This window comes from Alternaria conjuncta, assembly GCF_024043145.1.
Source record: "Alternaria conjuncta strain BMP 0040 chromosome Unknown scaffold_3, whole genome shotgun sequence".
Lineage (NCBI taxonomy): Eukaryota > Fungi > Ascomycota > Dothideomycetes > Pleosporales > Pleosporaceae > Alternaria > Alternaria conjuncta.
The window spans coordinates 2,222,597-2,250,475 of record NW_026250092.1 but is presented as its reverse complement, the minus strand read 5'-3'; the positions used below and the strand labels follow the sequence as shown (position 1 = coordinate 2,250,475).

The 27,879-nt window shown below is 53.6% G+C and overlaps 9 protein-coding genes across 9 annotated transcripts; 5 read left to right on the top strand and 4 right to left on the bottom strand.

The window, feature by feature from the left end:
- Positions 1-534: 534 nt before the first annotated feature.
- Positions 535-2,579, top strand: J4E85_002729 (uncharacterized protein; the record flags this gene model as incomplete). Its single annotated transcript, XM_051467004.1, has 3 exons — positions 535-730; positions 980-1,087; positions 1,135-2,579. 3 exons carry the CDS (start codon positions 535-537, stop codon positions 2,577-2,579), a joined length of 1,749 nt encoding a protein of 582 aa, XP_051329859.1.
- Positions 2,580-2,982: 403 nt separating this feature from the next.
- On the bottom strand, positions 2,983-3,699 carry RPS19 (40S ribosomal protein S19; the record flags this gene model as incomplete). Its single annotated transcript, XM_051467003.1, has 5 exons — positions 2,983-3,234; positions 3,306-3,382; positions 3,432-3,480; positions 3,525-3,543; positions 3,611-3,699. The coding sequence occupies 5 exons, from the start codon at positions 3,697-3,699 to the stop codon at positions 2,983-2,985; spliced, it is 486 nt and encodes a 161-aa protein (XP_051329858.1).
- Positions 3,700-4,388: 689 nt separating this feature from the next.
- Positions 4,389-5,528, bottom strand: J4E85_002727 (uncharacterized protein; the record flags this gene model as incomplete). The annotated part of the gene is made up of 1 exon (XM_051467002.1): positions 4,389-5,528. The coding sequence occupies one exon, from the start codon at positions 5,526-5,528 to the stop codon at positions 4,389-4,391; it is 1,140 nt and encodes a 379-aa protein (XP_051329857.1).
- Positions 5,529-6,831: 1,303 nt separating this feature from the next.
- On the top strand, positions 6,832-9,604 carry J4E85_002726 (uncharacterized protein; the record flags this gene model as incomplete). The annotated part of the gene is made up of 2 exons (XM_051467001.1): positions 6,832-8,465; positions 8,743-9,604. The coding sequence occupies 2 exons, from the start codon at positions 6,832-6,834 to the stop codon at positions 9,602-9,604; spliced, it is 2,496 nt and encodes an 831-aa protein (XP_051329856.1).
- Positions 9,605-12,235: 2,631 nt separating this feature from the next.
- On the top strand, positions 12,236-13,350 carry J4E85_002725 (uncharacterized protein; the record flags this gene model as incomplete). Its single annotated transcript, XM_051467000.1, has 2 exons — positions 12,236-12,830; positions 12,884-13,350. The coding sequence occupies 2 exons, from the start codon at positions 12,236-12,238 to the stop codon at positions 13,348-13,350; spliced, it is 1,062 nt and encodes a 353-aa protein (XP_051329855.1).
- Positions 13,351-15,186: 1,836 nt separating this feature from the next.
- J4E85_002724 (uncharacterized protein) lies at positions 15,187-15,996 on the bottom strand (the record flags this gene model as incomplete). The annotated part of the gene is made up of 1 exon (XM_051466999.1): positions 15,187-15,996. One exon carries the CDS (start codon positions 15,994-15,996, stop codon positions 15,187-15,189), a length of 810 nt encoding a protein of 269 aa, XP_051329854.1.
- Positions 15,997-17,022: 1,026 nt separating this feature from the next.
- J4E85_002723 (uncharacterized protein) lies at positions 17,023-19,492 on the top strand (the record flags this gene model as incomplete). Its single annotated transcript, XM_051466998.1, has 3 exons — positions 17,023-17,944; positions 17,992-18,645; positions 18,696-19,492. The coding sequence occupies 3 exons, from the start codon at positions 17,023-17,025 to the stop codon at positions 19,490-19,492; spliced, it is 2,373 nt and encodes a 790-aa protein (XP_051329853.1).
- A 252-nt stretch (positions 19,493-19,744) lies between these two features.
- On the bottom strand, positions 19,745-20,309 carry J4E85_002722 (uncharacterized protein; the record flags this gene model as incomplete). The annotated part of the gene is made up of 3 exons (XM_051466997.1): positions 19,745-19,857; positions 20,003-20,165; positions 20,256-20,309. 3 exons carry the CDS (start codon positions 20,307-20,309, stop codon positions 19,745-19,747), a joined length of 330 nt encoding a protein of 109 aa, XP_051329852.1.
- A 4,385-nt stretch (positions 20,310-24,694) lies between these two features.
- J4E85_002721 (uncharacterized protein) lies at positions 24,695-25,089 on the top strand (the record flags this gene model as incomplete). The annotated part of the gene is made up of 2 exons (XM_051466996.1): positions 24,695-24,928; positions 25,003-25,089. 2 exons carry the CDS (start codon positions 24,695-24,697, stop codon positions 25,087-25,089), a joined length of 321 nt encoding a protein of 106 aa, XP_051329851.1.
- Positions 25,090-27,879: the final 2,790 nt, after the last annotated feature.

Genomic DNA, 27,879 nt, shown 5'->3' with positions numbered 1-27,879 from the left:
TCGCCGTTGCAGACGCCGCATGTGGTCAAGCCGAAGCCACGCCGGTAGTTGCGCCGACACACACCGGATTTGGCCGCGACCAAAGTAAATTCCCCAGACCGAACCACACCACACGGCGCTAGATGGCCTCGAATCGTCATAATCGGCTTTCAATCAGGCCCGTCGCATTGGTCAATGGCAGCGTGTGTCAAACTCACGCGTCTACCATGTTCCCATCCGACGGACCCCTCCATCGTTCCGAACGTTGGCTCCAGCGCAACGTGACGAAGGGCTGTCGACGCCCCACACAGACGTCGCTGCGAGCATTCGGATTGCTCCATCGTCACTAGGGCAGCCGACGAATGTGTAGATCCCTGCTACGGGAGTACCTGGGTATACACGGTAACTGCTAGTTATCTCCGTATCTCTCACGACTTCGTCCATTGACTCAACTTTACCTTTCCTCTCTGACTCCTTCTTGAGCTACCTGTGCCTCCCTCTCTATTCTTCAATTGCACTGACCTCTCTTATCAATCACACTACAAGCAGCCCGCCATGGACCCGCGCAACCTCCAGAAGCAGCGTGAACCAGAGGAGCCACGCTTCCTCAGCTTTCCACATCTTCCCGATGACGCGAAGCTCGAGGATGGCAAGCCAGCGCTCAACAAATACTCATCTACACTTACAACCGGTCACAACTTCCCCGGAGCCCAGGTTCGCTACCCGGTGCCACGACGATTGAAGGCCTTCAGTCACTAATGACTCTCGTCGCATAGGCAATGCTGTACGCAGCTGGTGTACCATCACGGGAAGCAATGAAGACGCAGCCCCACGTGGGAATTGCGAGCGTCTGGTGGGAGGGCAACCCTTGCAAGTCAGTATACTCTTTGGATTCGTTGTCATAATGCTAACGATACTGCAGCATGCACTGTGAGTGACGCATGCGAACGCTACGATATACGCCAATGTAGTTTTGACGTTGTATACTGACGATGGGTAGTGCTGGATCTCGGTAAGGAAATCAAGAAGCACGTCTTGAACGACAACATGCTGGCATGGCAGTACAACACGATTGGTGTATCTGATGGAATCACCATGGGTGGAGAGGGTATATACACCACTGTTGGCAGTATCTACACATTCTAACATCTCCAGGAATGCGCTTCTCCCTCCAGACCCGCGAAGTCATCGCCGATAGCATCGAAACCGTCACATGCGCCCAGCACCACGACGCCTGCATAGCCATCCCCGGATGCGACAAGAACATGCCCGGAGTCATCATGGCTTTCGCGCGACACAACCGTCCCTCGCTCATGGTCTACGGCGGCTCGATAATGCCAGGATACTCCGAGACGCTGAAAAAGCCTATCAACATCTCGACCTGCTACGAAAGCCACGGCGCATACATATACAAGAACCTGAAGAGTGCTTCAGAGGGCAAGTTCTCGCCAGATGAGATCATGGAGGATATCGAGAGGAATGCTTGCCCAGGCGCCGGTGCTTGCGGAGGAATGTACACGGCCAACACAATGAGTACCTCGATCGAGGCAATGGGACTGACCCTCCCCAACTCTTCCACAACGCCTGCAACTTCACCCGCCAAGATGCGCGAATGCGCCAAAGCCGCCGCTGCGATACGAGTCTGCATGGAGAAGAACATCACACCACGGAAGCTCCTCACAAAAGCTTCTTTCGAGAACGCTCTCGTTATGATGATGGTACTAGGCGGATCCACAAACGCCGTGCTACATCTCCTCGCCATGGCAGGCACAGCAGGCGTCCCCTTGACCCTCGACGACTTCCAGCGCGTCTCCAACAAGATCCCCTTCCTCGCCGACCTCGCGCCATCAGGAAAGTACATGGCCGCAGACCTCTTCGACATCGGCGGCATGCCGTCCGTCATGAAACTGCTCGTAGCAGCCAACCTACTCGACGGCAGCATCCCCACCGTCACAGGTAAAACCCTAGCCGAAAACATCGAATCCTACCCGTCCCTCCCCCAAGACCAAGTCCTCATCCGGCCCCTGTCCAACCCCATCAAACCCACCGGCCACATCGAGATTCTGCGCGGCAACCTCGCGCCTTCGGGCGCCGTCGCAAAGATCACAGGTAAAGAAGGCCTAATCTTCACCGGCAAAGCCATAGTCTTTAACAAAGAACACGAGCTCGACCGTGCCCTCAACCTAGGCCAGATCCCGCATGGCGAAAACGTTGTCGTAGTCGTCCGCTACGAAGGCCCCAAAGGTGGTCCTGGTATGCCTGAACAACTCAAAGCCTCCGCCGCCATCATGGGTGCTAAACTAACCAACGTGGCACTCATCACCGATGGACGCTACTCGGGTGCTTCTCATGGGTTCATCGTTGGTCACATCTGTCCTGAGGCAGCGGTTGGTGGACCTATTGCGGTCGTGCAGAACGGCGATATGATTACGATTGACGCGGAGAAGAATAGGATTGATATGGATGTGCCGCAGGAGGAGATTGATAGGCGGTTGAGGGAGTGGGTGGCGCCTAGTATGCCGGTCACGAGGGGTGTGCTGGCGAAGTATGCGAGGTTGGTGGGGGATGCCAGTCATGGTGCTATGACCGATTTGTTTTGAGGGGAGCACCAGGAGTATGTGGAGGAGTCTGGGTACAAAGTACCGCATATTGGAAATACTGACATTGGATTGGCATGTGCACGACAAGTTATCAGACTATATTCAATGTATGTTCCTGGACATGACATGGTCAAGGGCGCATGAACTTCAACGAGAAAGCGAGATCATAGCAATGGCGGAATCACAGTACCAGGAACGATTTGCACGGATGTCGAAGGTAGGGGTATCATGTTGCTTTTGAGGCCCAAGCCCAGTGTCATTGGAAGTCCTAGGCTAAAAGCGGGCCCGACTCAATCATGTCTTTCAACGCCATAAGCCGTAAACCGTGGTAGATCCGTAATGCCGCTCCGCAATCAAATGCTAGACAGCTCTTTTACACATGTTCCGCGTAGAAGGTGATAATCTACTCGTCATCCTCCTCCTCCTCAGCCTCGAGGGTGGTTTGCGCAATACGGTCCAAATCACGCTGACCGGACTGTGTGATGCGGCGGCCACCCTTGTCCTCGTCCTGCTCGAGCACACCGATCTTCTCGAGAGCCTGCATGACCTTACGGTCGACGGAGCCGGAGGCGTCGACGTGGTGGGAGGGGCGCGAACCGCGGTTCTTGGTTGAGCCGTGGACCTTGCGGAGGCGGCCGACACCAACGGTCTTGCGCTGTGTGATTCATCAGCATGTCTGTCCTTATTTCACATATCCGTTGTAGTGGAGGTGGTGGTTTCGCGTACCATGTAGACGTGGCGGGCGACAGCGGCGGCGCGGACGTAGAACCAGTCAATGTCCTGGGGAGGAAGCTCGTTGGAGTCTGCGCATGTCAGCCTGAAGGTTTCTCGCATATGAGGGAAGATACGTACGGCTTGTCTTGACAGTGTCAACCCAGCCTGTAGATAAGTGGTCAGCGAACTGAGGTTATCCCCCATTTACGGGATTCAGGCTTCATCCTTCACCCGCTGGATAGAGACGAACCTGGACTGACATAACGTTAGCATTTGACATCGTGTGGTTTTGCGCATAGCGCAAAGGTCAAACTTACATGGGAAGCTTTCCCTGACGCTTCAAGAAAGCGGCATAGGCGGCCACGAACTTGTGGGACTCGATGTCCTTGACGGAAACTCCGGGCATGATTGCGGTATTGGTTTGGGATTGGGAGGTGGAGAGAGGCGGTTCCGTGGGCTTGTCGTTGAATGCTGCGGCGTTCGAAGATATCGCGAGAGCCAAATTCAGCGACCCACGGTGGCTCGCTTAGGAACAATGGTCGGGCCGGTGCTAGTGGGGCGCTAGGCGGGGCGGCGAACCATCACTCTTTCCAGAGACCGCGAACATTGACACGCGAACATCGTCATTGCTTGGGTGTGCATTCGCAATTAATTCCTGATTGTGGTATAAAGCTATTGGTATCGTCAATCTTAGCCTGCCCTGGTGTGTACTCGCTACACGCCTCATGGACCGCACAGAATTTTACACAGTCGCTACTACGAAACGGTTTCATCCGATGTTCGCGGCGACTAATCAATGCTTCCAACAAAGAAGCTTTCGCACTTCGGTCGTTGTTTGATATTCTACTTGGTACATTGGCTTCCCTGATTTGCACATTAAGCTACATAGGAAGCATCAGAACTCTGCCGGACGCCAGCCTACAGACATGGATCATTTCTTGGACGGAAGGAAATATACTTGCATGCTTGAGTAAACTTATATCACTGCCGATGCTGGAGTTATTGTACGACATCAAGAACACGTGGCGATGCGTTGGAACATTTGGAACTTCATATGTATGCTATTGATACTAATTTTACTTTACTTGTTTTCCTTTACCACTTGCTAATGTCAACAACGGTAACAGTAACGGAGTTGTTGCTAGCAGGAGGCAGCTCTCCACCACCCATAATCAACAACTTAGACTGGTCCTTGAGGACGCGAAGATGCCTAGTGTAAGAGGTTGCTTCAGGAGTAGCAACCTTGATCCAAGGGCCCTCTCCAAGACCCTTGTTGATGAAAACCTCAGAGTTGCTGTGTGCACTGGCAATGATTGTTCCGTTCTTGCCGCCAGCAGAACTCCAGACGACGTATGGAGAACCCGTGGGGATGGTGCCGTCGGTGGACTTGAGGCTGATGCCGGTAGCCTCGCCGAACTTCTCAGGGTCGGACACGATCTTGTAGTAGACGGGGAATTGGTATGAGGTGGTGATGGCGGGTCCGCCACCGTACTCGTAGGTCATGATGTACTTTCCGTTGGGTAGCTTGGCGACTGTGGGCATACCAGGACGGTCGGTGTAGGTGGGGTAGGTGACGTCGTCAATGACTGCGCCCCAGGTCTTGAGGTCGGTGGTGGTCTGGTGAACCATCTTCTGGCCGTAGGTGGCGTTCTCGCGCTGGTCGGAGTAGTAGCAAATGAGAGTTTTCTTGTTCATCATCAGGAAGGGCTCCCAGACGGGAGTAAGGCCGTTGTTGGGACGAGCCTCGCCACCTTTGGCGATCGAGGAGACAAACTCCCAGGTCTTGCCACTGTCCTTGGAGGCGTATAGAACGATGTCGGTGGTTGAGAGATCGGTGGGGATTGAGGAACCAGAGATGAGGACGGTGCCGGCCTTGTAGCCACCAATTGCCTCGGGAAGAACGTAGAGGAATGGCTGGTAGCGCAGACCAAGGCCGTTCTTTGTGTCTTGCACGCGCGAGAACTCCTTCCATGACTTTCCACCGTCGGATGACTTGAAGATGGGGAAGTAGACCTTTGGTGGCTCGGGCGAGTAGTTCTCCCAGGTTGCGAGGAGCGCACCGTCAGGGAGCTGGGCACTACGCGCATAAAGGACACCGGGGTCGGTCCAGTTGGCGTCCCTGGGTGGTGAGAAGATCACATTGCGAGAGAAGGTAGGCTGTTCTGCCTTCTTGGGGTGCGCAGAAACGGTCGTAGCGACGCTGACGAGCGACAGGAAGAGGGTAGAGAGACGCATCTTGAAGGCTTGAGAGATGTGCAAGATGAAGCCAAAATCGCAGCCGGCATCAACAAAGTATATAAACAAATGCCAATGCAACTCTACCGGCCAGTCAACCGGGATCTACCATACTACCATGTGATCGATACTCTGTTCCCGGTCGGTGGTGCGAGGTAGTTCTCGGAGTCTGCCCGTTTAACGTCATGTCGCCCTGCCACACATGGCAAGCATCCTTGCTCTCCGCACAAAACACGTCGTTCAATGGCGGGAATCTGGAGACCGCTGTCCGGAGTAATTGTGGGGAACAAGGATCTTCATGTCTTGCGGGGAAAGCGGTAGTTTATACACCGAGCAAGCCTTAGCTAACTTAGCTAATGCCTAGTCATCGAATGTGCCGAGGCGCGGAGGAAGAACTCTGAACAGATTGGTCCGGAAGAATGATGGGGACATGTGACGAGAGTCCCTCCGGAGCATCATGGCCAAGATCTTGGAGGTCGGAGGTATGCCGCAGTTGTGTTGTGGTGGTGTATGTATATGTCGGGAGTTGGGGGCTGGTAGTGGGAGATGGGTGTGGCATGACGCACGGCATTGGCAGCGGGAAGGCGCGTCCACGGGTGCCATGGAACGCGACAGCTCGCTACCTCGAGCCACGAAGTCTATCTCAACATCATCGATGCGGACTGCGCATTCCATTCAGCAATCATGGGACGCGCTGCTCGTCTCGGACACGATTAGACAGGTTTGTTGAGTTCCGGCGGCGTGCCAGAGCGTGACGCGTAGGAGGTTTGCGCAGAACGACGACACCGGCGACGCGTCTAGTGGCGAGAAGCAGGTACTACAATGTATCGAGGCTGCGCAATCGTACATCCACGCTTCAGCGGGTAAGGCAGAGTTAAGAAGACAGATAGAGATGAGGCAACCCACGCATGTGATGCTGGCTGCGTTCGGCTGATGAAGTTCGCCAATCAGCGGGCCGGCACGACAGCCTCGTTGATCGCTCTGCAGCAGTGGTGGCAGTGCAGGAACGACCGCAGCAGCCATCTCCGGTTCGTCGAAACTACAGCTGACTGCAGCCTGGACCGGTCAAAATCAGCAAGATGTCGCCCCTCTCTGCGTCCCTCAGGCGACTGTTCCTGCATCGCGGCGTGAACATTATGCGAACATGGTAAGTCTCTATGGCTCTCAGGGTTTAGGCAGGGCAACCCTTTGTCATCGCAAGGCTGAAGTGGACATCTGACGGTTTTGGTGGCTGACTTTCGCATCGAGATAGGCTTCTTCGATCGCTTCTCCTGTGCCTTTGCGCTTCAATCAACAACACCCGATGAGCAATGAATCAAAGACATCTGATGCGGGGCGCGAAACACCTCTTCCACAATACGAGAAGACGCAATCGGTGCCGTTCACTCTAAATCTCCAAGAAGATGCACGCAATCCTGGCCAGTTCCAGCTCGTCTTCAACCTGGGCCCGAAACAACAATCGTCGATCGGAGTACCTCTGACTTGTGCACCTAATCTTGCTGCGTCTACGACTCTACAAGATGGCTTGAAGTCTAGTGTCGAGAGCTCAGTTCCTCAAAAGACTAGTCCGCCAAGCACTCCTCTCCACGACAGGCAAGGCTGGGCCGACCTGGACAATGTGCCTCCCGAGTTTCTTAAAAAGGTCGTGCCAGACTGGAATGTGTCGTTTTCTCGTAGCGACTCAACAGCCTCTACTCAATCCAAACGACTTACGGACATCAAAGCTAGAATCAAGAAGAAAGGAAAGGGCTACGTCGTGCGCTTGCTGAAAGGGTCGACAGACTCAAACGAGATTGCGGAAGTGGATCTGGGCCAGCATATCGCTGCGAACCAGACATCTGAGACTCCAGAGCTTGACTCGGCGGCTCTGCCTGCGGAGCTGTACTCTCCCCCTTCAGCTGTTGCATCAAATACCGACAGTCTTCTGGGTCGGGACGATATCTTCGAGATCGGAAGTTCCAACACCTCAGGCATTGAACGGTCGCTGCCCACTGTGATCCCGCCAAGGAACCATCTGCCGCATCATAGTTTGGCCAGGACTTCGATTGCAGAGGATGGATTCAGTGATGCTGAGACACTGATACCAGACATTCGCTCGATACACGAGCGTGTGGATGAAGATCAGACTGATATAGAACCGTCATCACAGGCCCCATCGCTGTTTCCCACCCGCTCGGCTTCGGTCTCCAGCATCGTGAAGACGCCAACCCGCGGTCTGTCACTCGTTGGACCTGTGAGAAAGCGTGTCGAGAAGCGGACGCGTCCCCGAGTGAAGAGTCGTGCAGCGACTTTAGACCTCAAGCGATCGGACGCTCACAAATCCGTCAAGCGTCGCGTGGGACCGACAACTATCACACCCGATAGTCAAGTGGTAGACGATTTGGTGAACTCGACTAATCTACGCCAACACATCCGTCCGGTGTCTCGAAAGTCGAGTGGAACTGATCTAGCGTCCGATGGATATGCCACCTGGTCGCAACCGATGCGACACACGAGCGCGGCGAAGCCACGGCATCTTCGTCATGCATCAGCAGACGACCTACATATCTCTGCTAGACCCAAACATGGCTTACGATTGAATACCGACGTACCTCAGACCAAGTCAGCTCATGTGTCGCCAGCGACGCGCCGCAAGAGATCACCTAGGATACGGAAGCACGCATCATCCTCTTCTTCGTCAATAGATACCGAGGACGCCAATGCACTGCTATCACCCCCGTCGGCGGGAGCGAGTCGCGCAGATGAGCTCCGTGAAGCGCTAAGAAGAGCTTTAGATCAAATTGAGTCAGGGAATGAGGTTCTTGATGATAGATTCGAAAAGCCCGTAGTGCCCACCATTGTTGAGCCATCGATTGGCGATCATGTTGGCGAGATACCGCTACCTCCGGAAGCAGAGATACGGATGGCATCTCCTGAAGGTCGAAACACAACATTGAGGTACTGGGGTCTTGCATTAAGTGCCTTGTCAGACAAAGCACATGAAGGTTTCCGATTGCTTCGTGATACATTCGGTACTGAACCGCCCGTGCCGCGGGGGCATGTTCGTGTGCGATGGAATTGCGTCAGTAACTCAGCATACTCTTTCTCTGGACTATGCTAACAAGATGTAGTCATGCGGTGAGCCATTGTATGACGACTTTATCGAACAGCGACCCAATGCTGCCCGCCTTCTCGAAGCTTATCTCAATCGCCCAAGAGCTCATACACCACATAGCCCTACCAGCCAAAGCAGCACCGCCTCATCGATGGCCTCCATCTTTGACTCGTCGAGCAGAGCGTCCACATTGACCACACCGTCGTCGACGTACGGCGGGCCTAACTCTTGGACTAGAGGCAGCGACCCTTCCAAGTATAGCCCGTCCCGTACCGTCGCCAGCAACCCCTTTAGTGTCCGTATGCCGTCCTTCGTCCAAGAATCCTGGCTCTTGACCTGCGCGAACGAGGGCCGCCTGACACCAAAGATCGTCCATCTCGATGTCAACGAAGGGCGTGTGAGAAGCGACAAAGACCTCGCGCTCACGCTGCGAGAGCATTACGACCAGCTCAACCGCCGTTGGTTCAACTGGGCTCGTCTTCGCGGGCTGACGACCATCGAGTTTGTCCAATTCGAAGTCCATCGCAATCGCTTCGCGGATATACGTGCGACGCCGTCAATGCCGCCCAAGTCGGCTGCCTCTTCAGCATCGATCAGCGAGCCAGAGAAGTCTGCAGCGCCGTCTCAGCATCCGTACACCTTCGAGCCCAACGACCTCCTGCCGCCTGTTGGTAGCACGTATCTCCTCCATTTGTTCAAGCACCCGCAGGACTATGAGGGCGAGCTGATTACGTATCTTCGCAGTCCGAAGCGGAGGCAGCGGTTGGAGTTCGGTATGGGCTGGGGCGTTCATCTCGTAGAGGGGTTCCTTGCGCAGCGCGTGTGGGCAGTGACGATGGGTGTTTGCGGCTTGGGTAGTGCGGTGTTCGCGATTCTGTGGACAGTCAGGAAGGGCGACGTACAGGGTGCCTTTGGAGTTGCGCAATGGGTGTTGGGTATTGCTGTTTTGCTGGTTGGCGGTCTGCAGGCGTGGTTGGAGTAGCTGCTTACGTATACTTTTCAGTCAACGCGTGCCATACCACAACAAGCTTTACAGGATACAAAAAGAACACAACAAGCGCAACAGCAAGGTATAAAGGGCCGTAGGGTCTACATTGACGTCGTGGGTTGTAGATACTCACCCTCTATCGCTGTCGTATCCCTCAAAAGAGAAAGTTGCCCAGACCCTGAGCAAAAAAAGAGCCGATGTAGACATGATCTGGAACGTCTACACAAGCAAAAAATGATAGCTTCTCAAGGAATCGAACCTTGATCTACACAAGTAGGGCGCGCCACGATGGCATTTCAAGCAGGTCCGAAGTTACCTTCAATACACATACTATACAAATGACCTTGACGGAGAACCTGTCGGTCTGTGTCGTCATACCATTAGACCAAGAAGCCTGGTGTGTTTTGATGAAGAGCGAGCCGGCTCCATAATACATATAGAATAATTAGAGTTGTGTGGAAAACTGAAGACAACGTCGGTAAAAAAATGCACTGTCCTTCACCCCAAACAAGCCGCCAACGAAAATCACAACTGGAGCGGCACACCCACGCAAACGCTCTTGCCCTTCACCTTACCTTACGTACGTACTTGAATCTAGCAAAAAAAGATGATATACTTGGTCTCTGCTTGAGTCGAACAAGCGTCTCTCACAAACACTGCAAAGCACAGCTATCACCAGTCAAGTGACCGGGACACTGATGGTGCCAGCGTCAACTGACACTCTGTACTCACAGGAACTGTTGGTGAACGTGTTACCACTCCACTAAGAGACCCGGGTTGGGTTGTTTTGATGGAAGAAGAAGGGTTTACGCGGTATATGTGGGATAGTGAGGGTGACATCACCTCCTGGCTGAAGCGAGAGCAGCACGATGAGTGAGTGGGGAGGTACTTGAGTGGTTCTACAGTGACGGGGAGATCGTGATGATGGTGCCTGGAGCTGTACGCGGAGCTGTAATGCTGGTTGCTCAGCGCAGTGTTTTGGTGTTCTGAGATTGCTTTGAGATATGCGTGACATCATCACCTCGGGAACAACGAGATAATGGCGCCCCCAAGAGATCGTTGAAGGGCGCTACATCAACAGATGATTCAGAACAACCTACCCTGACGTCCGTATGAAGTTCTGCTGAGGGAAATTGGCACATGGAAGGTGGAGGCAAAGTAGTCCTCACAGCAATTAAAACATGAAAGAACGAGTGGAAAGACGCCAAACAGCTTCAGACAGAGTGACAGTATGAGATGGAATGAGAGACACGCACCGTGGTAGGCAAGACGGCAGGACAGATCCGTCACACCAACCTGCTGTGGATGTTCATCACGAGCTACGTTTGAGACATAGAGAAGAAGAAACAGCCTCAGGCCCACACCATATACATCGACAGCCTAAAAGGCAGAACGGTTAAAGACAGAGGTTGAAAGATGTTAAAGTCGACGGCGCCGCGCCTGACATGCAGTTGCACCGCCAGCCGTCCAAGAAGCGCCGCCCCCGAATACCCGACTTGATTAATATCGACGACGATGTCGTCAAACACGCCTGCCTCGATCTAGGCGCATCTCCGCTCACTACCATTGGGCGCAATATTGGCCGTTTCACGTCTGAAACCAGGCTGCACACGCGAAGTTCGGTGGTGGGCCCCAAGGATCGGTTGCGCTGTCAGGGGTGCATAACGGTTGCGCGCGCGACGTTGACGAGTCGACAACATCGGTGTGGATATTGTGCAGGATCGAAGGAAGCTTGGTGTTGCATGCGACAAATTTGGTCGGTTGGAGTGTCTCAGAGATGGGATGACATGATGAGGTCACGGCAGCTGGGTTCGGCAACCGGACCGTCTTACTGACGTACCTTTCAAGCCCGCGATCGAGAGCATGAACATCAACCCTACCGTTCATCAACACCACTTCTACCAACCCAGCACGATCGGATCTAGACATCTGACAGGCGCCACAAAATGGGGCGCTCTCGGCACCTCGTTTGACAGAAACAACTAAGCTCTTGGCGGCGCCAGTATGCAAGGGCGAATCCAGGAACACGCGGGATGCACGTTTCGCGCGGCCCCGCTGCACGTTATCGCTCGAACCCGAAACCACAACAACGCCGACCGGAACGATTCATGACGACGGATACGCTGCGTACGATGCATACCGGAGACCAAGAACTGGATTGTGGCAGGGCGCAGTGATTCTGGAACTGGTCCGGAGCCGTGGGATGGCTCTTGGCTGCAGGCAGGAAACGGCCTGCGCATCCTGACAATGTCGCTTGTCTCTCCGCAACAGGAAACATGGCGATTCAAACAGCACGGGATGCATATTCGTGCGCGCCCAGCATGAACCCACCATTCTGGGCTCTCATTTTGCGAGTCGCCCAGGATGTGGGTCAATGGATGCCGAGCATTTGTAGGAGCAGAGACTGAACTGAATAAATAGGGCACCTGGTACCTCATCCCTAGCACCATCGCTACAGCTTCAATCTTCGGTTCTATACCAGTCCCTTCTTTTCAACTCACATTCGTTCATCAAGTCCTTCACTGTGTGAAGCCGGCAGACACTCTTTCAACCACTTTCAAACTTTCGTCACTATCGAACCTATCAACTCCATTCTTTCGAAGAACTCCATCTACATCAGTCAACATGTACAAGACCGTTACCTCCCTCAGCGCCATCGCGGCTCTCGCTGCCACCGCCACCGCCCACGGCATTGTCAACGGCGTCACCATCGACGGTGTCTTCCAGCAGGGCTTCAGCCTCGACTACTACTACGCCAAGCAGAACGGCGGCCAGGTGCCAGAGCACATTGGCTGGTACGCCGAGAACCTCGACAACGGCTTCGTCGAGCCCAACTCCTTCGGCGATGCCGACATCATCTGCCACAAGGCCGCCAGCCCCGAGGGCAGCTCCGACAGCATGGCCAAGGTCGCCGCTGGTGGTACGGTTGAGTTCCACTGGAGCACCTGGCCCGAGAGCCACGTCGGCCCCGTCATCACCTACGTCGCTCCCTACACTGGCGACGTTACCGCCGTCAAGAAGGAGGAGCTCAAGTGGACCAAGATCGACGGTGTTGGCTACGAGAACGGCGAGTGGGCTGCCGTCAAGATGATTGGCCAGAACAACACCTGGCCCGTCACTGTCCCAGAGAGCCTTGCCGCTGGCAAGTACGTCTTCCGCCACGAGATCATCGCCCTCCACGGCGGTGGTGACGTTAACGGCGCTCAGAACTACCCTCAATGTAAGAATACCCCACTAATCACATGAAGAACCAATTTCTAATTGAATCTCCAGGCTTGAACATCGAGGTCACTGGCTCCGGAACTGAGACCCCAGAGGGCGTCATCGGCACTGAGCTTTACACTCCCACCGACCCCGGTATCCTCTTCAGCCCCTACGGCGCCAACATCGACTACACCGTCCCCGGTCCTCCTCTCTTCGGCTCCGGCGGCTCTGGCAGCGCTCCCAGCAATGGCACCACACCCACCAAGCCCAGCACTCCTTCCACTGCTCCCAGCGCCAGCAGCAGCCCCTCTGCACCCGCCGCCAGCCCTTCCACCCCCGCTGCTTCCGCCAGCCCCATCGCTACCCCCGAGGCCGAGCCTTCCACTGCTCCTTCCGCTACTCCCTCGGCTGCTCCTTCCACCGGCGGTGACGCCCTCCCCGAGAGCTTCACCATCGACACCTTCATCACCTGGTTGGAGGGCAAGGCCAGCGGCTCTGCCTCCAAGGCCCGCCGCCACGCTCGCTCTTTCTTGTAAGCGTTGAGCAAACACGCTGGGGATGATATGATTTGATGGATACCCTTCTTCTGAGAGAGACTACCTTTTGATGGTTCGTTCGTTGGATACGACGACTGTTTCGCTTCTTTTGTGTATATACACCCGTTTCTTGTAGCATAGCGCTTTGGTTATTTAACCGATGTTTACACTTCGATTCATCTACTTGAGAATTTGTGATGTCGATTGACCTTGTCCTTGCCTCTGATAGACCCTCTTGTATCCCCGAATGAGCCTTGCTCAATTCATTCAAGTGCATGGGAGTCAAGCAGATCCAGCGTCCCAGTGTATGCACTCAGCAACTCCTGCATCCTTGCCCGCATGCTGGTATATTCCTTGTCCGCCGATCTTGCGGACTCCAACGGCAACCTTTGAGTCGTCTAAACGGTGGGTGTATCTCGGGCGGGGTCAGGAACGGTTGGCAGCGTATACATCGGGAACAATCGAGTTCGTCTGACTTCGGGGTGGCAGAGCGGATTGCGGCGATGATGAGGGAGAGTATGCTCGTAGCACAGCACCCTGGTAGTCAAAACTCAGCGTGTAAAGGCATGGAGCGCGTGGAAGGACGTACGTAGCGTGCTTGGTGATAGCCTGGATGGTCGAGACGACTTGCACTGCGGTGAAGTCGACGTCTAGCTTCTTATTGATCAGTGAGTGGCCACGCGTAAAGTCCACGATAGCTCCTCGGTTGTTGTCGCGGCGGTTGTCGTGCTCGTTCTCCAAAGGGAAGTCACAGTTGTCCTGCCGTCCTTCATTCAACTGCGCTGGTCGCGTTGGATATCCAGCCAGAAGAGGCTGAGCATAACGAACTGCAGGCGCAGAAGCTGACTGGACAATACCTGGTTCAAGATGTGCGTGTCGCGGGATTTGATGGAAGCGGGTAGAGTGCTGGGAGTCGCAACATAGGCGCAAAATGAGCAGCATATCGACTATGATATCGCACTGCCTGAGCGTAGTAACATGCTGGTACAGATAAACAAAGGAAGACTCATAGGGAGAATGACATGGAGAATAGCACAGTCTTATCGATAAGGAGCCAGAGTTGCGAAGACATATATCATGAGCATGGCATAGCACTGAAGATGAGCAAAGGTCAAATCGAGTCAAGTCATATATAAGCGAAGTCAAAGCACACTGAAGTCAAAGCAAGAACAAATTCGAAAGTCACAGTCACAAAAGCCTTCCTCAAGGCAGTGCATAAAGCACTGCACTCAATGAGAGCCCACACTCTACCCCATCGCTGCGAAATGCGAAGAGGATTCGGTCTTAGCTCTTGCGAGCTAAGGTGAGGATCGCCGTATGCGAGGCGGAGGAAGCCTTACCGAGTCTGTACAGAAGCCGAGTTAGCAGATTCTTGGGGAAGTGCAGAAAGAAGAAAGCAAAAGCAGAAAGCAGAAAGCAGAAAGCAAAGCAGAAAGCAACTATCTAAAGAGGCCCGGCGGGAGAAGGTGAGTTGGTGGTTTGGGCAGGGGGATCGGCTGTTTATATAGTGCGAGGGAGAGCCGCCAAGAGCCTGAAAGCACGGAGCTTCTTAGTCATGCTTTCGGGGTCGTGCCCAGGTGCTGTCGGGGGAACACCGGGAGATTAAAGTCGTGGTGAGGGTGACTTTTGCAAAGGGAAGGAGCGGGGGAGTGATGTGGTTGGCTGGGAGCGGACGGGGAAGGTACGTGTTGACGGGTCAGTGCGGCAGCAGTTTTGATATGACGTACGAGCAGAGATAGACAGGCTACAGATTGCATTAATGGTGATATTGATTGGAAAGACGGCATGTTAAACTATGATATACTCGCGATGTGATTCTGGCCTACATGTTATGCCCTAGAACTGACGGTTCTTACGCTCCGCAGCACCTCCTTCAGGCGGTGCCAGGCGCTCCAAGTGCCTCCAAGCCAGCAGCTCCACCCACTTCTTGATGATCAGCTCCCAGTTCTCCTTGAGCTCATTGAAGGGCTTGTAGTTATCCAGTGCAGCTGCCAGCACTTCAGCCTCATGTTCCAAATCGATACCGTGCCGAGTGAGCTCGTTCCCGTAGTTCAACTGCGCGTACTCGTGAAGTAATCTATCAAGAAGGGAATGGAGGTCTTCTTCAAGCTCTAACGGGGTAGTCATTAGCTTAAACGTGCCTTTAATTTGAGCGAGGAGCCCGCAGACGAAGGGGTTGCAGGCGAAGCTGGCTAAGAGCGTGTTTGCGGCACGCGCAGTGTAGTGTCCAGCGACGCCGCCGAGGGCTACGGGGTCCAGGAGCTGGTCCTCGAACATAGTGTAGACGTGTTGTAAAATGACTTCAGCCTCCTCGCCTACGAGCGCGATCAGGTTGTTCATGACCTCCGGCTGCTCGCGAATCTTGTCGATGCGCTCCTGTTCGTAGAACTCGTTGTCAAGATGGAGGTTCTGCGCGAGGGGTGTAGGCTGCTCGAAGCCGACAATACGGCGGCATGACGGGTGTGGGCATCGTACGAATTGGTCGTTGACGGCGTGGAAAGTCTTGGTGAGGCAGTCGCGGCAGTGGAAGTCGTCGCTCTCGTGGCAGGGCAGGTCGTAAAGTGGGACGGTGGTTGACTTGCAGGATGCGCAGTTGTCGCCCGTAATACCCATGAGCTGGGGGGCTTCGATGGAGGGAGTGGCCATTGTGTTGCGGATTTCGTGTTGCGGGTTCGACGTGTTGGGCTCGGGTGTTGCGTTTGCGTCAAGATGGCAATGCTGGTCAAGTTCGGACTCGAGTGGATTTCTGAACCATCACAGGGAAAAATTTAGCATGGCCTTATAAATCTCACTTCCCTTGCTTCGATTCAGTGTCGACTTCGGCGTTGATAATGCGACAATGGATGAGACGGCCATTATGCAATCTTCACGACGTCTTTGTTGACTGAGGCCGACCGCCAGCTTACGACGAAAGAGCGTTAGGACAATATTGCCTAGAGAACATTGTGCGGAATATGACAAGAAGAAGCAACGTCGTCGCTGCGTTCAGAGGCTCTGACAAGGCTGCTGGCTGTTCTGGTCATTTCAATATTGGAGACGGCAACATGAGATACGCAGGTGCGAAAGCCGAGCAAATCAAGAATCGGAAGAAGTTGATAGGCAAGAATCATCGACGAAGAAGACAACGCGTTGTGTGGAGAGATAGAGTTGAGAACACAAACCGGATGATATGGTAGAAGTTGCGCGAGGCTACAGAAAGTCTCTACTAGACCGTAGAGGCCATTCGCCATGATTACCATAGTTTGCGGAATTATTAGAGATATAGAACTTGAGGTGGAATGCATGGAGTACGATGGCCGGCTGACGCTGTGCACGACGTGCGGAGGGCGATCACGTGGTTGATGGACAGTCTATCGCGTAGAATTAACTCCAATCGAGTCAACTGCGTGATTGGAGATGCCTGCCATAACGCGCGCTCTTTTCGAAGAGATGTGCGATGCGGATGAAGGTCTGATGTTGGCAACAAATTCCGCGGCTCCTCAGACCCCTGACATGGCAGCCGCGCTAAGATTGGACGAGATAAGTGCGTGACGCCATCGACCTCGGTGTCCGGCATAGCTCCGCGCAGCTGTCTCTTATCTCAACTTCCATCTTGCATGCCTCTGGCCAGGTGTGAAAGAATCCTCTTGTTTGTATATGCAGCTCCCGGCGAGCAATGAGAAGCCAGCGACAATGGCCGACGAAAGCACCCCGCTGATTCAGCGCGTCGATGTCCGACCCCATCGCGACCGATACCCACACCATCGCCTTCGATTCGTATGCACCACTCTGCTGAGCGCGACGATAATCGCTGGAGGGCTTGCTGCCGTCTTCCTTTTCGCCTTTGCGCCACCCACTCAAGACGAAGTAGCCCCTGCATCACGATTCTCGGCATCTTCCTTATCGACCTCACAAATACCCAACGGATGGGCGCGCAAGACGGCCCTGGACTTCGAAGGCCTCAAGGCGGCGCTCTTAGAAACACCCAGTGCTGAAAAGGCAGAAGAATGGAGCAGGTACTACACCAGCGGACCCCATCTCGCTGGAAAGAATCTTAGCCAGGCTCTATGGACCAGAGAAAGATGGCAGGAGTGGGGAGTCGAAAGCACCATTGTCGACTACGACGTCTACATCAACTACCCCAAGGGCCATCGATTGGCACTCATGGAGAAGATTGGCAACAAGGAAGACGCTGCTGAAAGCATGACAAAGCAAGAGTGGAAGGTCAAATACGAAGCGCGACTGGAAGAAGACGTCTTGGACGAGGACAAGTCCAGCCAGCTCGCAGATCGCGTGCCAACCTTCCACGGATACAGCGCCTCTGGCAACGTGACGGCGCCTTACGTATTCGTCAACTACGGAACGTACAGAGACTTTGAGGAGCTACAGGCGGCCAACGTCAGTTTGCAAGGCAAGATCGCATTGGCCAAGTACGGAGGCGTCTTCCGCGGTCTCAAGGTCAAGCGCGCGCAAGAGCTGGGCATGGTTGGTGTTGCCATGTACACCGACCCTGGCGATGATGGAGAGGTCACCGAAAAGAACGGCGTTGCGACATACCCCGATGGACCGGCCAGAGAACCCAGCAGCGTCCAGCGAGGAAGCGTTCAGTTCTTGAGTAAGTCGTTACCCATCATTCTGTCATGCCATGCTAACAATTTACAGGCTTCGCGCCAGGTGACCCTACCACTCCAGGCTATCCCTCGAAACCTGGCTGCCCTCGCCAGCCCGTCGACCACGCGATGCCACACATCCCATCTCTTCCCATCTCCTACCTCGACGCGCTTCCCCTCCTCAAAGCCCTCAATGGCCACGGTCCGAAAGCCTCATCCTTCAACGAGCACTGGCACGGCGGCGGTTTGGACTACAAGGGCGTGGAATACAACATTGGGCCTTCGCCAGACGACCTTGTGCTCAACCTGGTCAACGAGCAGGAGTACGTTACGACGCCCCTGTGGAATGTCATTGGAATCATCAACGGCACCATTCCCGACGAAGTCGTTGTTCTCGGCAACCACCGCGATGCTTGGATTGCTGGCGGCGCAGGAGATCCAAACAGCGGCAGCGCAGCGCTCAACGAGGTTATCAGGAGCTTTGGAGCTGCCATGGAGGCTGGCTGGAAGCCCATGAGAACAATCGTGTTCGCGAGCTGGGATGGAGAGGAGTACGGCTTGGTTGGCAGCACCGAGTGGGTCGAGGAGTACCTGCCCTGGCTCTCTGGTTCCACAGTCGCATATCTGAATGTCGACGTTGCCACAGCAGGCCCGAACTTCAAGCTCTCGGCGGCGCCCTTGATGAGCAGTGTGGTGGAGGAAGTCGGTAAGCTTGCTGTCATGCCCAGTTCATGAGTCTCAACTAATATATACCAGCTCGCATGGTCATGTCCCCGAACCAGACTGTCGCTGGCCAATCTGTCTACGACGTTTGGGACAAGCGCATTGAAACGATGGGCTCTGGCAGCGATTTCACCGCCTTCCAGGATTTCGCCGGCATTCCATGTATTGACATGGGCTTCGGCTTTGACGCCAAGTCAGCAGTCTACCACTATCACAGCAACTACGATTCCTTCGACTGGATGAAGAAGTACGGCGATCCGACCTTCGAATACCATGCCACCATCGCCAAGATGTGGGCACTCGTAGCAGCCAAGCTCGTCGAGACACCCATCCTCCAGCTGAATGCCACAGACTACGCGGTCGGCCTCCAGACCTACGTCGACGCCGTCAAACGAAAGGCCTTCGACGCTGGCCCCCCAAACAACGACTCCAGCGAAGTCTTCCAACCTCTCGATGAAGCCGTCTCCCACTTCCTCTTCGCGTCCATCCTCCACGACGCTACCGCCGCTGATCTCGCAGCGCAATACGAAAACATCGGCGACATTCCCTGGTGGCAGCCCTGGAAGAAGGTGCAACTATACCTCGCCATCCGCGGCATCAACACAAAGTACAAGTACCTAGAGAGGAAGTTCCTGTTCCCGGATGGTCTTGACGGCCGAAGCTGGTTCAAGCACGTCGTCTTCGCACCTGGGAAGTGGACGGGCTATTCTGGTGCCACGTTCCCTGGCATCGTTGAGGCGATTGAGGAGGAGAGTGAAGAGGGCGTTGAGAGGTGGGTTGGCATTGTTAGTAGGGCCATTGGTAGTGCTGCGGACTGGTTGGAGGAGTAGGAGTTGGAGTAGACATTCGCTTTATACCTTCTGTAAGTACGAATACAAGGATGCCAGGACCCTACATGCCGCTCATCATGCTGTGATACGAAGTTTGTAACACGGCGTGAGGCATACATGTGGCTTGGAGATGGGCAGCTGATAGGTGCGTAGGTAGGCTTTAGGTATACACATCACTGGCACGGAGGAGATCAAGATGGCATGATATGGCAAGGAGGACACGATCTATTTAATGTATTCAAGTCGTATGGCCTAGGGCCCAAAGTTTCCGCCCAAGGTCATCTTGTCCCCGAAGGGCAGCCAGCCGGCGAGGGCGCAGCAGGCGAGGACGCGGACGAGGGGCGCGAGGAGGGGGGCCAGGGGGGCTCTATGCTTCTGTTCACATGTTAGCAGTGTTCCAATGAGGTATAGTAGGAGTGTTGTTGATGAAGGAGAGTAGATATGAAGACACTCTGCTGATACAGCTCCAAATGCCGAACTACCAAAACAAGTGAAAGGAATATAACATACGCTGGAAGTTGGCCTCGCGCGCGAGGGTCACCTCGTAGGCGGGGAGGAAGACGGCCAGCGCGCGCCGGCAGAGGCGGATGGTGCGCCGAAGCGCCAGGTCTTCGTCGACACTCCACGTGCCGCACTGCACGTGCCGGCGGCGGGCGGCATGGGCGAACCTGAGCTAAAACTCCTATTAATACTGTATCCTCCTGGATATGATGTTGTATTGTAGAATAGAGCTGTGAATGTGTTGTAGCAGGTAGAAACTTACTTCGCGGCGGGCGAGGTGGATGCCCTCGGCGAGCTCGGAGGAGGAGACGGGCATGTTGGTGGTGATGATTTGGTTTGATTTCTATATATCTACGTTAGCTACATGTAACCAAATACTGCGAATTGAAGCTGAAATAGAAGGTTCAGAAGAATACATACGGATGTGGGTGTGTGTTTGGGTTAAGGAGCAAAAGTCAGTCAGAGACGCGGATTTGTACCTACCTACCTTGCTCCCCCTCCTCACCCTCACACATACGCTTTGGGAAGAGGAGCGGGGGAGCACTTTTCACCGTGAGAAGCGAGAAATTGCACGTCGCGCGGCGAGGAAACAGTGATGGTGCAGGTTTTCTCTTCCTTTGGATTTTCGTCCTTGGTGCGTTCAGTGCCACTTTAGCAGGCTCACCTTCACTTTTGCGGCACATGAGAATTGAGGAAGTTTGAAAGAGTTGCAATCTTGATATCTACGCGAAAAGAACCAGAAGATCTTGTAGGCTGTGGCGTACACAGCGAGTTTCATGCTGCGACCAAGTCCTTCACACAAGCCATCTACCGAATACACCCCAATTGAACTCCCTCACAAGCATCAAGTCCAGCTCCATGTCGTCCTCGCGCTCCATCATACCCCCAACAAACCCCCAGTATAACCGAAATGTAAGCCGCTACTATTGATGCCAAGACCATGATGAGGCTCAAGACACCCCTTGTAGCGCTCACCTCAACTGCCCATCTATGCTTGGAGAGCACGAGGATAAATGAGGTATCTTGATCTTGCGACACGGCCTACCACCGTTCTTATGGAAGAAGTACGATGGACTGTGAACGTGCCGCTGGGAAGTTGGACTACGATGAGCAGCCAGGGAATCTGTTCATTGTGAGTAAAGAGTGGCTGAAATGACGATATCAAATGGAAAGGTGACTTACCTGGCAGGTTAGCTATAACAAAGTTGATATTTAGCCACTAGTTTAAACCTGACCGAGTAGGTTGAGCTCAGTCATGTCTTACTACAAAGGGCAGATGTCGATCACTGTCGAGACCGCCATGTAACTTGCCATAGCAAGTACGGAAAGAACATGGCGGAGACTGTCGAGTGACACCAGAATTTCTTCGGCGCGTGGGTGTGCAGCAACGCCATGGGGAAGGCAGAAGCTACGTGCCCGTGCCGTGCTGATGTGCAAGTACCAGCTTGTGAGGACTGTACTGCTACGCATGCCGAAATGCCTGGTGGCTGATGTGCGTCCTGATCCTTCTCTTTCTGCCTTGTGTGCGCGAGCCGACGTGGCTGAGGTTGCATTCGAGGAGGACAGTGCGGAGGAATCGCGCGCGTTGGTAGTGGTGGCGCCGCCGTCGTAGGCGTGGAGAGACTGCTTGATATACATCTAATTAGCATGGTTCGATGAAATGTTTGCTTGGAGTGGAGGGAGCAGAGAGGCACCAGAGTGGTGACGTAGTTTCTTCAATGAAGAGTTCAGACTGTCAGATACCATTGTGGCGTCACCGCTATCTCATCATCTGCCGATTGCGAACGGGACAGGATGTAGACGTACCGTAGCTGAATCAATCGCGACGTTCGATGCAATTCGCGTTTTGAGGATGGCTTCCGTTCTCTACTTGATCTTTCAGATGTCAGTGAACTTCAACAGCGGAGAGCAGCAGAAAGAGGGGGGCATGTCTCGTCAGAAACGTGAACCAACGATTAGTACCCTCATGTTGAGAAGCAACCCTTGAACGATTCGGGAGTTGGGCGGTTGATCATCTTGCGAGAAAGTGGGAGGTGGATGCGCGCTTACGTACCTGATCTGACCGGTCAAGAAGCAGACGTTACTGAAGTTTTCAGCTGGGCGGGTCGTGTAAACTCACTGCGGTTCTGGGTAGCGGTTAGCAAATGCTCCTTGAGTAACAGAAGAGTGTGTGTGGAAAGTATCGGGGAACGTCAGCTGGAATGAGTACAATGTTGTCATCAATAAACTCAGACGCATTCGGTGGTATCATCATGGTATTGCTAGAGGATGAGGAGAGTTTGACTTACTGTTGTGGTTTCGTGTGCCATCGGAATGAGCAGCAAAAGGACGATTGAATTGCTCTCTTCGTCAGTCTAGACATGGTGACAAGTCAGCGGATGGCAATGGATACAAAAGACGGATGAGGAGGAATGATGGCGTCGCTCAGTTGAGAAGATGAGACAAATTCTTCTTTGAAGCTGCCCAAGAACTCAAAGCTCTACCTAGGTAAGGCTGAATTCCCGTGCGGGTTCTTCGAGATTTTTACACGATACATACGTTTGCATCATCGCGGTAGTGGGTGGGGGTATTTGGAGGGTACTTACCGGCATGAGATGCAACATCTGCGTTGGGACCTCTCTCATCGACTCCAGGGCTTGTCACTTAGGCGAAGAATGTAGACTTGATGGAACAAGACCTGACTGCAGTGAGGAAAGCCGCTCCAGATCTTCACATCGATGATGCTTTCGCGGACCACTGCATGTCGTATGAGAAGAGGAAGTGATGGGCGCCATGTCTAGATGCCACGGAAGGTCAGCGGATATCAGGGAGTAGGAACGAGACATGCGGAGAAAGAAGCCGACGTATCAAAGAAGATTAGTGCTGTCTCTTGGGACAGCTGCTTGAGAGCTCAAGGTTGTTATGCCGAGCTCCTTGCAGCGTTCCTCGACGGTAGTTCGAAGCTACACGAACGATACTAATTGGGTTGATATCATTGCAGGGGATGGTGAGGGTAGTGGGGAGACAGAGCTTACTGATACGAAATATGGAACGGTTGGCAACTGATCCTGTCGACGCGACTTGTCGCAAGGCCAGAGAAGGGTCGGGAGAGCGCAACGTCGCTGCTGCCAGCAAGGTGACAGTAAAGCATCCGGTCTGACAAGACGAATGCAACGGTAGTCTATCCTCTGGAACAGCGTGCTGAAAGCGGAGGACTGCGAAGAGACCAGTTAGCGAATGCCAAAAAGTCTGAGGTAGAATTGAATGGGACGAGCGATGTAATGGTTCAGACTGATCTGGAATCTTCAACATGTCCCCCTCCGGAGAAGCTTGAGAGGCTGCTGGAAGCGACCATCACCTAGCGACCAGATTATATAGGAGGGGAAGGATTGTGAATGGCAGAGAGATAATCATAAAAGTGTAACGAGCGAGCAGCGGAGGGGAACTTACCAATCCGAATGCGCACAAGGCACTCGTATTCTCCAATGTTCGGAAGCGGAGAAGATGGTAGTCTGAGCGGTAGTCCGACGCGACAGCCTGGCGTAGCTCGAGGTCGCCTCGAGAGAGCTTGCACAGAGGGTGTGGGACTAAAAATAGCTGTCAGCATACGATCTTCAAAAGATTTCCGGCGCAATGCGTGGGTATGCTGTCCATCAGAAAGCTAGTTCTATCATCAACTGCGAACCAGCCACAGAGTAGCGGTTCTACATGTCTCAAAAAGTGTAGGGTCTGCCAAAGGCAGGATCATCATCGGCGGCGGGGGTGAGCAAGAAGAGGGGAGGACATACAGAGAGTCAGTACCCAAGCGCCGAGAGGCAAAGTCTGAATGCCAGAAGCTGCTGACTGGAGGTGACGCGCCGCTGGTGTGCGTCGCGGTCGAGTGACTGTTGTCGCTCCCGTGCATGCGGGGGTTGACTCTGCCAGATCAAAGGACCAGGTAGCTATGGAAAAGAGTGACAAAGGTGCTGATAATGTAGAGTGGGTAGAAGAAGATGTAAGGGAGAATGGGATCATGGGGTGCGAGTGTGTTGTGAAAAAAAATGGTGAGTAGGTGGGTAAGGACAAAATTGATCAAGCTTGTTGACGTAGCGACGACAGCACTAAGGCCACGCGTGTTTGCCTGGAGGGAGATTACAAATTGCGCGTCCCCAAAAGTGAAGGAGACCAGAGGAGACGCACTAGCGGTGCAAAAGTCGACAGCATCATGTGCACTGCTAGCTTGATGAAGGTGAGCCGTGAAGGACTTGAACACAAATTGAGATTACGTGTTGCGTACATGGCGAGCTTACTCATGCGAGTACGCGCAATTGCGAGGTGACTTAGAGAATTCTAGGTCGAGGGACTCCCACGTTGCTGGGCTGGACCTATTGTGACTCGACTGGAATTTACATGCTGTATACATGGACCATATTGAAAGCTTCTGGCACAATAGCAATCCATATAGCTCTCTGCTGAAGGTCTGATATCTATTGTTCGAGTTTGTTGCTATTGACGTGTTGCGCGGGCCCCAGTCCTATATCTTCTCCTCGTTGCTGGACTTGACCGAACTCCAGAACCACCAACTCCTCATACCGTAAGTTTTGAATCCCAGTTATCTTTGAGATCGTGCTACGCTGCATGAGTATCATGATAATCAAGGCTGACAATTGCGACAGACTCAACAAAACCTCACCAACAACCCCAAAACCAACCCCACACCACCCAAACCATCACCATATCACAATGGACAACAAGTCAGCCTCCTATTCGCTGGCCCGGATGCACTGGTACTTGGGAGTCGCTGCGCGTGCGCGAGAGGAAGTTCCGGCCAACATGGGCCTGTCAAGGGTCGCGACCAACTTCGCGTACAACTACCTCCAAATGTACTTGAGGAGGATGAACGAGGAGGAGAAGGAGGAGCAAGAGAGGGAGCAGGTTGCTCGCGCTGAGGTAGAGGAGGCCAGGCGCCTGCAGAACGTGAGTGTTCCCATCTTTGTGTGCTTTTGGCTCGTCAATCCAAAGTTGTCACAATGCTGACTTTCTACTTCTAGTTCTGGAATCGTCTTCGTCCCGCCGCCCGCGACCGCGCCTTTCGCCGCGCCTTCCTCCGCACAAAGCTGCAAGGCCGCCGCCGTTAATTCGGCATATATGTTCTGAGAGATCTGGGTTCGGAGCATAGCGAGGGCGCTGGGGCGTTGGTGTAGATACACCACAATAAGACACGATTCTGCACTTTCTCCATCCAATTCTTGTAACATCCTGACGTGACTCAATCCATCGACGTGTTCCAGAGCTTCTGGCAAGATGTGATTTGCGAGCTACTGAGTACTTTGATACTACAAACAGCCCGCCAAAAAGCCACTTGCTGACGACGTGGTCGTTGCTGGGGAAGCCATATGATGTGAAGCAGCAATGTAACTCTCATGTCTCTTCCTCAAGTCACTGGCAAGCCAGATAACGCGATGAAAAGACATAAAGGGTATTCAAAAATTGAGTCTAGGACTGAACCCAAAGGCAGTCCCGGACCACAGATGGATGTAAGCTTCGGAAAAGTCCTCACTAGCTAGACATCGCGCAAGGCCGAGGCAGCGACTTGTTTGTTTCAAAAATTGGTGACGACAAAAGCAGTTTTCTGGCGAACAGAGACAGAGGCGGCAGCACTTGATGGACCCAGAAGCGCACGGACGTTGATCTGAGTGCGGCAACCTGGGCGGCTCGATACGTCACTGTAAATTTCCACGGCCAATGTCCCAGATTGCTCCCGAAGATAAGCCATCACAGAGACCCTTCAGACTATAACAACCGAGCGTCAAGTCACGTGAGCGCTGGGACGCCAAGCGACAGGCCAGTATATAAACCCCTCATCCCCCGTCCCTCCTACTCTCGCACCAGGTCAGCCTCATTTATCTTTTGCGAGTAGTCCGACCTGTTAAGGTTTGGCCCAGCTTCTCGCCTTGTGGCGGGCTGCTTGCTGTACGGATGGATTGAGGCGCCACACATTTTTGGAACCAGTCGGTGGGTCACTGGGCTTGCTCAACCCCACTGGCACCGTGTCGCCAGTATTACACTACCTCTGGCTGACGCGACTTTTTTCATTGAGTCTTCTCGCTTGCGAGTTGCTTGAGGAAGAAGTTCCTTCTCTCCATTTCATGATATCAGTCACTGACATTCTCTGATCTTTTGGCGTCAACTGCTGCTTTGTAAATGTAATAATACCAAGACTCACGAGGTATTGATTGCAATTGCGACAGTTCAAATTGGCAGGGATGACGAGATGACTTCGCGAAGCCTCGAAAGTGTCGTGTTGACAGCACTTCGTGGTGTTTGTTATGTTTACATGCAACGGTGACGTGCCCAGCACGCCGTGTCAACAACTTTGAGCTCACTGTCAACTTCGCATTACTTGATGATGTGCGCAAGCGTTGACGCGTACCGTTTTAATGTACTCAGGTCGCTACCGTTGCTGATGTCCTGAGCAGCAGCCCGCGCATCTGAGCCTCCAACAGATCGGCTGAACGACTTCTCCCCGCGATTGATCGATCATCTAAGAGAGGAGGGCATTTCGAGGGTTTCGCATCCAATTTTGAGACGACTTTGGGAACGGTGGGCGCGAATATGCCAGCTTTGCATCCAGATGGCCTGGCTGGTCCAGAACTGCGCGACCAAGGTAGCTACTCCGATTTGGAAAGGATTGAATTCAGAGTACAGCTTCGTCAGAGCATGCCAGAAGTACGAGCTTCGAACGTGTACTATGTGCGAATGTGCCCAGTATACCAGACCCTGGCGCAATGCGCTCGCGCCAGTCAGCCGCGCTAAGGCCCCTACCGCGGTCATGGTCTTGTCTAAGGTGCCATCATGCCAGACTTACGATAAGATCATTACAAATCGCATCTCAGAGATACAAAAGCCAACATGGAGCCCATAGCGAGTTCTATTATTCACGACGTCGTTGCCACGGTTGACGCGCGGATGGTGTTGGGATTCTTCAAATGACGTAGTTTGTCTTGACAGTCTCTGACAGCGGACTTCCGCACTCATTATGCTGATAAAGCAGCGATGAACGCAATTGAACTTCTCGAGTTTGAGCCAAATTCGGAGCTATCGAGTGCCTATGGCCTTGCACGACAACAGGTAGCACTGAACCAGCTTTTCTTAAAGAAAAGGTCTCTCACAGTCGCACAAGCACCATGGCATACAAGGATCAACAAGCTTGTTGGGACTGAGTGGTATTGGAGCATATTGTCTATCTGAAGGCACTCCGGCTATGCCCATCGGAGCAGGCACCGCAACCCCTATTCCGCACGATGTTGTCTTGCCATTCAACCTCCGCCACAAGACACCATGTCTGGATGCCCACTGTAGCAGGCCATCTCCTTGCGCAACTTTGCCCAACCGTGAACCGTTGTTTCCCTGAACTACACCGACCCGAGGTATGGCAACGAATGATCGCGGAGGGGACATGTTGTCGAGGTCGAGTGCGAATGGGGACGTCGACAACGCGGGAGGGCGACATAGATCCTAGAGCTCATGCAGTTATCCGACAGTATATAGCCAAGAGAATACGTACTTACCTCTTGTTGATATTGGAGACGCTCGACCAGTATCACGAGCTTCATTTGGTTTCGCCTCGAAAGGTTACTTATCTTTGGCGGCACTCAACGCCATAAGCTTTGCCAAAGTCCCAACTATCCGCTTGCACAGATAGCCGCATCGGCATACCACTGTCCTCACCTAGCGCGCAGTCAATTAAGACCAGTTGCCTAGCAAGTATACCGTCCTCGTACCCAGCAACAGGCATTGAAGACGGTATGGGTAGCCTAAGCCAATGGGGGAGACCCGTTACAGGTACGTGAATGGGTGGTAGGGGCGGTTCTTCTTCATCGTCGTTGTCATCCTCCTCTTCCTCTTTCCTCCCGCGGCATACGAGC